Below are 12697 nucleotides of genomic sequence, written 5' to 3'. Positions count from 1 at the left end.
GCACGGTCCCCTGCAGTCCCGCGCGGGCTGCCTGGGCTCCCAGCACACAATGACCCCCTGATGCAGATGCCCACAACCTGGCCACACAGTTCTGGGAGGCCAGGAGCCTACATTTAAGGGTCACCACGCTGACTTCTTTCCTGGAACTTGGAAGAGGAGGCCACTGCTGCCACCAGGGACACGGGACGCGGTGTCCGAGGCCGGCGGGGCTCAGCTCCAGGCAGTGCTCTTGGACCCACACGGTCCATGCTCCGGGCGCATGCTCGGCTGCCCTGCTCCACTGGCGTCTACACAAGCGTCCTCTGAATAATCGAAGGTGGAGCTCAAGGCTCGCTGGCCTGTGGCCTCAGCCTGACGCCCTGAGGAGCTCCTGCCTCCGAGTTCCTGTAACCTTCCCACCCGTGAGCCTCCCCGCACTGCCCGCTGTGAGGGTACAAAGCCCAGGTCACGCGGGCAGAGAGGGAGCCCATGGCGCGATATCCGATATCAGGACCGGTGTGGACATGACCGTGTCACTTCACACACCAGTCTTTCCGTTTCCTCCCTGGTGCGAGTGACTGCGGGGACCATGCCCCAGGAAAGCCAGCTCCGAGCGCAGAGCGGGGCCCAGGTCAGGAGACAGTCCCCGCCCCTGCCCTCCCTTGGGGCCTCCTCCAAGCTGCCGTAAATGACAGGAGGACCCACCAGGAGGCGGGTGCCTTCTCGGTCCTGCTAGCGGCCAAGGCCTCTGCCTGCCTTTCCCTCGTGATGCAACGTGCCCCAGCCCAACCGTGTGCTTGTCTGCCCTCCCGTGGGGGCTGCTGCCACCGCCAGTTTCTCTCTCCACGAGCTCCCTCCATGGGGGTCCTGACCTCAGACCCCTGCTGGCCGCCCTCCCCCAGCTCACTAGTTCAGGCGGCACCTCCAGGCTGTCTGGCCACGCACGCGAGAGACAGGTGGGGCACAGGTGTGGGGTCTGGCCACTTGTGCAAGGCTTCCACACGGCGTGCGTGTCCCTCTCACAGGCGGACTTTCCAGTCACAGCCCTCAGCCGCGGGGGGGACACCACATCCGCTGCACAGATGATGCTTCTGTCAAGTCTGTTGAGTGCTTACCAACGCTGAACGTAAGCGAATCTGTTGTAACTTCAAGCCATAGTTAGGGAACCTCTACTCTTTCCGTAAATCCCATATTCAGATGGCAAATAAGTGGCCCATAGTTAAGGTTTTCCAGATCACTTCTGAAAGCAGCCGCCTTCGTGTGGAGCCTCAGGCGCACTGACGGGAGGGGACCTCAGCCCCATCAGAAGGGCAATCTGGAGAATCCATCACCTGCTGGGCACCGCAGGCCATTCCGCCCACTCTTTCCCTTACACAATCCCGGACGTGAACAGAATACCACCTGCAACACTGACTTAGTCAACTGGGCGAACACTTTCAGTTCCTGGAATAAGCCCTTTCCGGACAAGTGACGGGATCTGCACCCTCTTCTGCCCAAGCGCGTTCTTGCAGAGCTCCAGGCGGATGCATGTGACAACAGGGACAGCAGGCTCGTGGGGCAAACGTGGACCCTGGAGAAGCAGCACTGTGTGCACAGGAGTCGCCGGCAGTACAAGGCAGATGGACTCACGGGGTGTTATTCTGGCCCAAACACCTAACTTCCTTTAGAGGCAAGTTAACGCACTGCCTCACGACCCAGCCTCTCGGTGATGGCCACCCCCACGGTCTTCTCAAAGGCGATGGAAGCCATCACGGGGCCATCTGGCCCATAGCATCTTCAAGCAGTAATTACAAACACACAAAGAAAAAAAACCCCTCCAAAAGCTGTACCAGCCGCTCGGGCCCTGTGGTCACCGGGAAGCATCCTGTGACGCGGACTCCCCGCACGCGGCTGTCGGGCCCACGAGCCCCTACCTTAGTCATCTGAAGGTTCTGCAGCTGCTGCTGCCAGGCAAGAACGGTCTCCAGACGGCACACCCAGATGTTGCTGTTCCCCACCAGCACGGACTTCCCGACCCCGCGGACAAGGATGCACAGGGTGGAGCTCAGGTCCTGGAGAAGATCCTTGATGAGGCGGGGGTTCTGGTGGTCGTCGAGCACTGGGTAGGACACAACACAAGACTGCGGATCTGTACAAGTCAACTCCTCGTCTACCGACAGCATTCACAGACGCGCCACAGAGCGGAGCACTGCTCTGCCCCAACAGGGGTGAATCCAGGGGGTGGTGTCCCGTAACGGGGAGGGAGGGGGGCATCGCGAAGGGACAGACCCCATGTGGAGCCCGTTCTGAGACAAGGCGGGGTGGGCGCCAGGGAGGGGTCAGAGTCCACGGGGATGTTCCGGAGGCAGATGGAGGGGTGGTCACACAACCATGTGAATGTGCTTGAAAATGATTATGGTGGTGAATTTAGGTCATGTATATTCAACCAAAACAAAACACGATGACCTAATTTCACCACAACCCCAAACTGGCATCACTTCTGAGATACCAGAAACATGATAAAATTTAGAAAAACATGAAAATATTACCTAATAGTAGAATTTTGGTTGAGTCTATAATTTTGCCTTTAAAATTGGCAACCTCTGCTTCCTTTATACTCATCATAAAGAGAATTGATATTTAAAAATGCCTTACACATACAATCCTAAATTTACACGGGAGCATAAACTCATGGTGTGAAATTTAAACTCCATTTATTATTAGCCAGTAATTAATCAAGACAAGCGTTAAATTAAAAATAAAGCTCCAGGCTTGTTTGATGCCTAAACGTCTACAACCTTGGTCATGGAAACATAAAGCAAGCACGACATGCCACCTGGTTACCTGTGACAAGGTGAACTCTCTCTCTAGAAATCGGGGATCGCCCCTGACAAGGAGAACTCTCTCTCTCTAGAACTCGGGGATTCCCCCTGACAAGGTGAACTCTCTCTCTCTAGAACTCGGGGAGTCCCCCTGACAAGGTGAACTCTCTTTCTAGAAATTGGGGATTCCCCCTGACAAAGTGAACTCTCTCTCTCTAGAACTTGGGGATCCCCCCTGACAAGGTGAACTCTCTAGAAATTGGGGATTCCCTGTGACAAGGTGAACTCTCTCTCTAGAAATCGGGGATCGCCCCTGACAAGGTGAACTCTCTCTCTCTAGAACTCGGGGATTCCCTCTGACAAGGTGAACACTCTCTCTCTAGAACTCGGGGATTCCCCCTGACAAGGTGAACTCTCTCTCTCTCTCTCTCTAGTAATTGGGGAATCCCTGTGACAAGGTGAACTCTCTAGAAATCAGGGATCTCCCCTGAGAAGGTGAACTCTCTCTCTAGAAATCAGGGATCACCCCTGACAAGGTGAACACTCTCTCTCTAGAACTCGGGGAGTCCCCCTGACAAGGTGAACTCTTTCTAGAAATTGGGGATTCCCCCTGACAAAGTGAACTCTCTCTCTCTAGAACTTGGGGATCCCCCTGACAAGGTGAACTCTCTAGAAATTGGGGATTCCCTGTGACAAGGTGAACTCTCTCTCTAGAAATTGGGGATTCCCCTTAACAAGGTGAACTCTCTAAAGCTCAGGGATCCCTCCTGACAAGGTGAACACTCTCTCTAGAAATCGGAGATCCCTCCTGACAAGGTCGACTCTCTAGAACTCGGGGACTCCCCTTGACAAGGTGAACTCTCTCTCTCTCTAGTAATTGGGGATTCCCTGTGACAAGGTGAACTCTCTCTCTAAAACTCGGGGATCACCGTGACTAGATGACCTCTCTCTCTAGAACTCGGGGATTCCCTGTGATAAGGTGACCTCTCTCTCTAGAACTCACGGATTCCCCATGACTAGATGACCTCTCTCTAGAACTCGGGGATTCCCTATGACAAGGTGACTTCTCTCTCTAGAACTCGGGGATTCCCTATGACAAGGTGACTTCTCTCTCTAGAACTCGGGGATTCCCTGTGACAAGGTGAACTCTACCTCTAGAAATCAGGGATCCCCCTGACAAGGTGACCTCTCTCTCTAGAACTTGGGGATTCCCTGTGACAAGGTGACCTTTCTCTCTAGAACTCGGGGATGCCCCGTGCCAAGAGGAATTCTCTTTCTAGAACTCGGGGTAACTATCTTCTGTATTATGCTCCTTTGTGTGCACAGCAACCTTGAGGAAAGGAAACCACAGGAACAGAAGGGTAGAACCACAGACTGACCTACACTTGGCTCTAGAAACTACCGCGTCATTGGACAGTGCGGTTCCTGACCACACTGGCGAGTAATAAAGAGGAATCCCGTCCCCGTCTCCTTATCTAGGTCATTAAACACATGGGTCAGCAGCTCACCCTTCTGGACGATTTTGTCCAAAATGTTGAAGTAATTCTTCTGGGCGACGCCACTCAGCGAGGTCAGCTGGGATTTCGCGATGAGCTGCAGGAGCTGGAACGGGAGAGGATGCATCAGCTGATGGGGAGGCAGGAGCCGCGCTGGCCCCTGGCCTGTCACCGTCCTCAGCACAGTGATTTCCGAGGGTGGACGCGGACTCGAGGGGCGGATCCAAGGCGATTTTCACCTCAGGCAAGTCTCCTGAATGCCGTCCTTACAGCGTGCTGGGCCGCACCTTTGGCCGCCACCAGCCCTCTCCCCTTTACGCTCTCTCTCCCTTTCGTTCTTCCCCATTTGCCCGCTCCTGTCCCTCCGTCCATACCCGCGTCTCTCTGGCCCCTGGCCCACCCACTGCCACCTCCCATGACAGCCCCGTCCGATTCCGGCACCGCCACCGGGGTCTGCCTGCACAGTCTCACTCCCACCGGCGGGGGCGCCACAGGCTCTCCACGCCCCCCTCCCACTCTGTTCTGAGAGACGCGGGCTCCCTCCTGCAGGGCCTGTTCGGCAGGGCCCCCCCACCCCCGCTCCTGCAGGCCCACAAATGGGATTCTCTGGGGGCCACAGCCAGACCTCCCCGTCGCTGGCACGAGTGTCTTCTGGTGGCCCCCACACCTGCCCCCACCCCCGGTCGGAACACGTCTGTTCCCGGCTTCCTGCACCGTCTCTGCCCCATCTCGGCTGCTTTCCGCAAGCGTGAACCCGCCTCAGAGTGCGTGAACACCCGCCTCCTGTCTCCCGGAACGTGGATTTTCCACCCTCCCTCCAGTTCACCGTGCCGGTGTCCAGAGGGAGAAAAGGAATCCAGGGAGGCCGCTAAAGTCCAAACCAGGCGTTACAAGGATGACGACCACGTGATCATCTTCGGGGGCAAATCATCCTCCCATCTCTAACATGCTTACACACGTGTGCTCCGCTGCCATGATCACAGACACACACACACACACACACACACACGTCAGGGCGGGGCCTACAGGTCCTAGCCGATCAAACCAGACGTGTCCGAGACGATCCAGCCCCTCGGCTTCTGGTCCTGATCTGATCACTGCTGAGCATCTTCCTAGTTTGAAAGTCCTCACGGCCAGCACCGTGGGGCTGAACAACACCCGCTTTCTCCTGAGTTTAGAACCACATTAGACAGAATTCAGGCCAACTGGGAGGAAGGGATGGGCTCTGTTCCAGGAAGTGCTGCACCAGTGACAGGTCTCCAGCCACCGCGGCCTCCCAGACCTCGCGCCACGGCCCTGCAGACAACCTGCCCGCGTGGCATCGCTACTAAACACAGGTTCCCGCTGCCACAACACGGGGCCTCGGAGACACAGACCAGCCATGCAGACACACGTCTCTTCTGCTCCCCAGAGCACAGAGGGAGGAGGAGGGGAGCGCCCCAGCCCAGCAGTCTGTCCATGTCCCCAAATGCCACTGTGCGGTTTCCAAGTCAGCCAGACTCCCGGGGTGCGTGATGAAGGGCTCCAGGGGCAGTTGGATGGGGTGCGGCCACAGACACGAAGGAGGCTCGCAAAGGGAGTGCCGCCCACTCTTCACTTTTCCACAGAGAAGTAACAGTTATTTTTATCTCTACACGGTATCAACTGAGACAACTCCTGTAAGTGAAGTGTCTCCGGGGTCCTCAGCAACCTCAGAGCAGAGAACACGCTGAGGCCAAGCTGGAGGCCTCCTGCCCTCATGAGTACTCCTTCCCCGCGGGGACCAGGGTCCATGGGGCTGCGTCTTCCCAAGCACACCCCCCCCCCCCCACGGTTTTCCACTATCGTGTAAAATATCCACATGAGACAGACCGGGCCATCACTCACAGGGGCTGGAGGATGGACGGACACCTGCCAGAGACCAGCACATGGGCCTGTGCAAACCCAAGGAAAACCAGAGCAGCCATGGTAACGGGTGACAAGTGACACTTCAGGCTGGAATGGTAATTAGGGGTGTCCGCGGGGGCTCAGTCAGTTAAGCGTCCGACCCTTAGGTTTGGCTCAGGTCACGATCTCACAGTGAGTTTGAGCCCCTCGTCACGCTCTGCACTGGCAGGGTGAAGCCTTCTTGGGATTCTCTCTCGCTCTCTGCACTTCTCCTGCTCATGTTCTGCCTCTCAAAATAAAACTTAAAATGGTAATTAAGATAAAAGGGCAAAAGCCACAATTTACAAAGAAAATACAATGAAACATTAGCCTTTATGTAGTTAGATATACAAAGAAAATCTGTTGCAAATTTAATGAAAGTTTGGTGTTTTTCTTTTTTAATGTTCATTATTTTTGAGAGAGAGACAGAGAGACAGACAGCAATCAGGGGAGGGGGCAGAGAGAGAGGGAGACACAGAATCAGAAGCAGGCAGGCTCTGAGCTGTCAGCACAGACCACAACCCACAGACCACAAGATCATGACCTGAGCTGAAGTCGGCCGTCCAACCGACTGAGCCACCCAGGCGCCCCAATGAAAGTTTGTTATGGAGATTTTTATTATCTCTTCAAATTTGAAAATTCAAAATGAGAAAGATTTGGAAGGATTAACATAACCACCAAATCTTGTTTAAATATAAGAGAAAAATTACATCCTTCAAATAGAGAATGTGGATTTTTCTCATGGGTCAAGAGAACCCTTACAAAAATCAATTACGAAAATGGCCACAAAGGAAAATGTAACACATTTCAAAGCCACAGAGCACTTAGGGGTCCAACTCTGTCAGAATGTAACAAAACTAGAACGGAATTCAGCTAAATAAAGCGCCAGGGTGCACTCCTGATTAACCATGGCTCCCAGAGAAAGCTCAAGGCTCCACACATACAGGTATTTCTGAATGATCACACGAGCACAGGGAGGTGCAGAAAGACCAACAAAAAGGGCCAATCAGTTTCCTGTTTAAACGAAGTCTATTACAGACTTTTACATGGGACACTCTTCACGGGCACAGCCATGCCACTGCTCCACCAGCACGTTCACAATCACTGGAAAGCAGAGTGATGACCACAGACGCTGTCTGTGGGGCCTGACGTCACTGGCCTCTTACCGCACCCTGGGGTGGGGGGGGGGGGGGGCATGGCTGGGACCGTCCACAGAGCTCAGGAAAGTGACATCACAGGGAGCAGAGCCAGGACCCGTGCACAGGCATCTTTCAAACCCAGGCCGTTGCCCCCAACTGCCAGGTTCAAACAGCCCTCAGTGACTTAGAATTTCATGATCTGATTTTTAGAAGTCTTCTCAATTTCACAGCATTTAACAATATAGGAGCACGGCCGAAACTCTGTGAGAGCAGAGAGTTCTAACCAGATGTCACAGGCAGGAGCAGAACCGTTACCCTAACCCTGGATGCAACAGGGCAGTCTGTGCAGAATCCCAGGGAGGGCGTCTGGCAGACGCGGCCAAGGCCTGGGACCCTGTCCCTCTGCTCAAGGGCCGATGGGCATCACAGTTGACACAGGCTGCATGAAAACCAAGCCTCCCATTTGGGAACCGGCTTGAGCAGATGGTTTGTGAGTCAGGATTTCTACTGCTCGCATTATCCCTTTTCTCCACTTTCCTTGGACTGATAGCCCATGGACTCGCATCTTATTCACAGATTTCTCGAACCGGCAGAAAGAAAGACTGCTATTTCATCTATGTTATACTGTTACACAATTTATAATCTTCCTCATTAAAGGGAGCCTTGGCGGCTCTGATTCTCACACAGGTCACCTCACTGACAGGATCAGCGTGTGGACAGTTGAAGATTAAAGCCGAGGCCGCAGCCCATAGACCCAGGAGAACGACATTGTGGATTTCTAGGTGACGTGCATTCACTGGGAGGACTCACTGTCTAAAGAACCAAAGCCTACGTTCCCAGTGCACTACCATGACCATCAGTTTATGCCATAGTGCTTTAAAATGTCAGAGCTACAAGGTCGAATTTAATTTTACTGAGAACAAAATGTCAAGCGAGTTGAAGAGCGCTTCCTTCGACTGAAAGCAGGTGTCTCACAGAATGCCGATATAAAACAGGAGTTTCTCAAAGTTATATGCTTTCTGATACTGTTTGAGTAATATAGAATTTTAAACAAAAGACACAAACAATGAAACTACCTGCCAACAGTAAGAGAAGGATAAACAGGAAGGGCGTTGGGGACACAGCAGTGAGCAAAGCAGACCAAGTCCCCACGCTCCTGGGGCTCCAGACGGGGACCTGGGCGGTGATGACTGAGGCTCAGAGGCTCTGAAGCAATGACCAAACGGGCACACACAGGCTGCCCACGCAGGAGCCAGACGCTGACCCGGGGGCAGGGACCGGCCACACTGAACTGGCCCGGAAATGGGGCTTCACCACCAGAGAGCACAAGTGTTTACCGCACAGTGTGAATGGAATCTGCTTTACAAGAGTCTCTGAAACGCTGGTTTGGTGGGTTTCCAAATGTGTGCTTAATTTTCTTAAGTAGAATTCTCAAAATCCCACTAAATCCGAGTCTTTATCTTAAAGAAGGTAAGCTCATAAAACTGACCAAAAATGCATCTACTTGTACATGATTTACAAATGGGGTAAATGGAAACTGAGCTGGATGATGGACCAGGTATTAAGAACCGTTCACTCACCAGGGGTCAAATGTAAGCTGCATCTTGACTTGTCTTTATTTCTTCATCAATAAGGAAACTTCTCAGGCCATATTATGAAATAATAGCTGTGGACAGTCACTTAATGAGAGGAAAATTACTAGTAAGTGAAAACATTTCAGTTTGCATTGATTTTCTGGGAGTGAAGAAATTTAATAGCTCAATAAATTATGGTAAGGCTCTTTAGTAACAGGCCAGGACAATTTTCACAAACTATTAAAACAAGAAGAAGGTGTTTGTGGATTAGAGCCAGGATTTAAGAGCAGTCTGCCATCACCGATAACCAATCAGCCTGACACTGACATACGGCAGCACCCTCATGACGAGAGAGCAGACAGTGGTGACGAAGGACCATGGTTTCTCAAGTATGCAAACAGCCGGGCGGTTCGGGAGGCGTGAGTGCTGGTGCACACGGGCGTCAGCCCAGAGCAGGAAGTGCTGTCCTGCTCCCCAGCTGCGTGGACAGGAAAGTCAAGACCTGCCCTGGTGCAGGAGGAGGGGGCCGACCCCATCCCGCCCTTGGAGCTCTACGATACGCAGCCCATACCCGCTCACAGGTCTCCCTGGGGGCCCCACCAGCACGCACGTGCAGAAGTGATGCTCAGCTCAGCCTCTGTTCCACGTCAGCCACAGGTATTGGACACACACGGCACCTAAAGTTAATTTTTCTTCTCCTTCATAAAGTTGAGTGAATGCAGCTCAGATAAACAACATTTACTCCTCAAAATCAGACTGAAATTTTGAAAAATTATTAAAGTAATCTAGATATGAAAACATTTCAATTTTTAAAAAATTTTTTTAATGTTTATTTATTATCGAGAGACAGAGGGAGACAGAGCATGAGCATGGGAGGGGCACAGAGAGGGGGAGACATGGAATCGAAAGCAGGCTCCAGGCTCCGAGCTGTTAGCACAGAGCCCGACACCGGGCTCGAACTCACAGACCACGAGGTCATGACCTGAGCCGAAGTTGGACGCTTAACCAACTGAACCACCCAGGCACCCCTACAGTTCAAATATTTCTTCACAGATAATCCCAAGAATGGCTTACCCCCGTTACCTACAGGACTGGAGAGGACAACTTAGTCTGAATTTGTTTTTCAGAGGATACTGAATTTTCATTCCTGCCAAGGTGAGAATGAAGGCTATACCCCCACTCCAACTGCTTTCGCTTTAGCAACAGAAACAGTCCATAATTGAACACAAAACTAACTTTTATTCAGAAGACGTGTAATAATTATTCATTAGTCTCAGTTTAAATTTGCTAATTTTAGGGAAACAAAGGGATCTCCTGGAATATCGAGAAGTACAAACTCTGAATGTCTTTTACAAATTTTCAAGGAAACATCACTGAATGCCACTGGAAACCTAAGGAAACAATGAAGCATTTCACATCTGGTTTATTTTAACAACACTGACGAGGGCGGACTGCTCAGCATCAACTACGGGAGATCACCTGACTGACAACTCCAAGACAATCCTCTTAGCTGCCGATGTAGGAAGCATTGCTACAAACATTTATTTTTTTTTTTTTCAACTTTTTTTTTTTTTTTTTTTGGGACAGAGAGAGACAGAGCATGAACGGGGGAGGGGCAGAGAGAGAGAGGGAGACACACAGAATCAGAAACAGGTTCCAGGCTCCGAGCCATCGGCCCAGAGCCCGACGCGGGGCTCGAACTCACGGACCGCGAGATCGTGACCTGGCTGAAGTCGGGCGCTTAACCGACTGCGCCACCCAGGCGCCCCTGCTACAAACATTTAAAGCAGCACAGAAACATCAAGCAGTGGCTCCTGCGGGCAAAGCTGGCTGTATCAGTGCAGGTCATGAAGCCCCACGAACCCCTCTCTGGGGCGAACACACGCACCCCGCGAGCCCCTCCCTGGGGCGCACGCACCCGCTGGGCAACAAGGAAAGGGCCTCCCGGCCAAGCGTGTGGAGGCCCTGCATCTCCACGGAGAAGGTGGCAGCTAGCGGAATGGAGCTGGTGGCGTTGGGGGGAGCGGGGGGGGGGGGGGGGTGTCCCAGGGTGAAAACCCAGACCGCAACTGGGAGAGGGCAGGAGAGCTGGCGTGGGCAGAAAAGGTGCCGGAGGGCCAGTTCTGTGCCTTTGCTTTTCGTGGAAGGTGGGCGTAAGCGAGGGGTCTTTGGAGGGGGATGTGAAGGGCAGGGGGGCAGGTGATAAGGCAAGGGTTCTCGCTGGGCAGTGATGGAGCCGGGAGGCCCTGCGGGCAGGAGGAGCCACTGAGGCTGGGAGCACTGCCCCTGGGGGCCTCCCCCACCACCTCCCCAGGTCACCAGGTCCCTAGGACACTGCCCCCGGGGGCAACAAGGACACGCCCAGTACTGCCAACTGCATGAAACCACGGCAGTTGGCAGTGGACACAGTACGTTTTAAATTTATACGTATGCATTTTTTTTATGCGTTAGGGAGAAAATTCACAGTTTCACAGGTTTACTGTTTAGGATGAGGCTAAAGTAGGTATTTTCGTTTTCAGAAAGATGAAGGACGTGTGAAGAAAGGTTCCTGAGCAGATAAGAGTGCAGCATACAGAGAAAAAAGTTCATGAGGGGTTTGAGCAACGGAAATGCAGGCGTCTGACCGCAGTCCACGGACCCTCCCCCGTCACAGCACTTGGCCCAGTTCTGGAAATGTCTGAGCCTGACCACACAGAGCCCTTTTCTCCCCCACCCCCCCCCCCCCCCCCGTCTCTGCCTGGCTGCCAATTTCCAGTACCCCAGCACAAGTGAACTCTCTGGTCGGGGGCGGGGGGGGGGGGTTGTTAAGAATGGCCAGGACGAAACAACACAGCAGGATCCGAACTTTGGGAGACCACCATGAGGGGACGCCTGGGAGGCTCAGTCGGTTAAGCGTCCGACTTCAGCTCAGGTCATGATCTTGCAGTTCGTGGGTTCGAGCCCCACATCTATCTGGCTCTGTGCTGACAGCTCAGAGCCTGGAGTCTGCTTCAGATTCTGTGTCTCCCTCTCTCTGCCCTTCTTCCGCTCATACTCTCTCAAAAATAAATAAATATTAAAAAAAAGGGAGAGAGAGAGAGAGAAAGAGACAAAGAGCACCATGGGGAAATACCTACAGGAAAACAGACCCCTGTGCAGACGTATGGTTTTCCTGGACCCTGGATTCTTGCACACCGTGACGGGGCTGGGTCACATGCCAGCACCTCACCTGGAGAAGAGGTGAGCAGCAGCCACGCCCCGATGGCCAGTGTGTACACCTGGGTGACAACTCAGAACACACTCTGGCCCTGGTGCTGGAACCTCCCAGCCGTGGGGCCCCATGTGCTGGTCACTCTTGATGCCCTGGCCAACTGTGACCACGGCCAAACCAAGCAGGTACCATTACCTCAGGTGTGAAGTTATTTAACCCCCAATATTCTTGTCCTTCCACTCACGCTTTTAATTTCCTAAGAGCTGTTACTAGGGAAATACTTCCAATATGTCACAGCCCTATTTAAAAACCCAAAATCAACAGCATCACAAACCATCACTTACACTTTGCCTACAACATTACAGGTGACACGTGCTCTTTTTGAGCCAAGACAGAAACTCCTTCTACGAGTAGACAATCCACACACTCAAGACCTCTGTGGAGATCTACTCTGATGAACCCCTTTCTCCTACCAGCTTGCTGCCTGTTGTCACGCTTACGACAAACACCAAGTACAAAACGCATGTGACATCATCAGGTCAGAGTCTCACGAAAGACCTGCTCTTCCCTCTGTCCCTCTGACTGCGATGACCCCAACAGACCAGACCGCCCG

General features: G+C 53.0%; 1 protein-coding gene across 12 annotated transcripts in view; it reads right to left on the bottom strand.

The window, feature by feature from the left end:
• The window catches only part of FBXO25 (F-box protein 25), a 52600-nt gene that overhangs the window by 7081 nt on the left and 32822 nt on the right, over positions 1–12697 (bottom strand). For all 12 annotated transcript variants that reach the window (XM_047855269.1, XM_047855276.1, XM_047855273.1 and 9 more), the window contains 2 exons: positions 4289–4382; positions 1893–2077 (listed from right to left, as the gene is read on the bottom strand). In XM_047855269.1, the coding sequence (XP_047711225.1) occupies positions 1893–2077; positions 4289–4382 (279 nt within the window). The remainder of the gene's footprint in view (positions 1–1892; positions 2078–4288; positions 4383–12697) is intronic.

The sequence above is a fragment of the Prionailurus viverrinus genome, chromosome B1 (assembly GCF_022837055.1).
Source record: "Prionailurus viverrinus isolate Anna chromosome B1, UM_Priviv_1.0, whole genome shotgun sequence".
Taxonomy (NCBI): Eukaryota; Metazoa; Chordata; class Mammalia; order Carnivora; family Felidae; genus Prionailurus; species Prionailurus viverrinus.
This window is presented reverse-complemented; position numbering and strand designations above follow the sequence as displayed.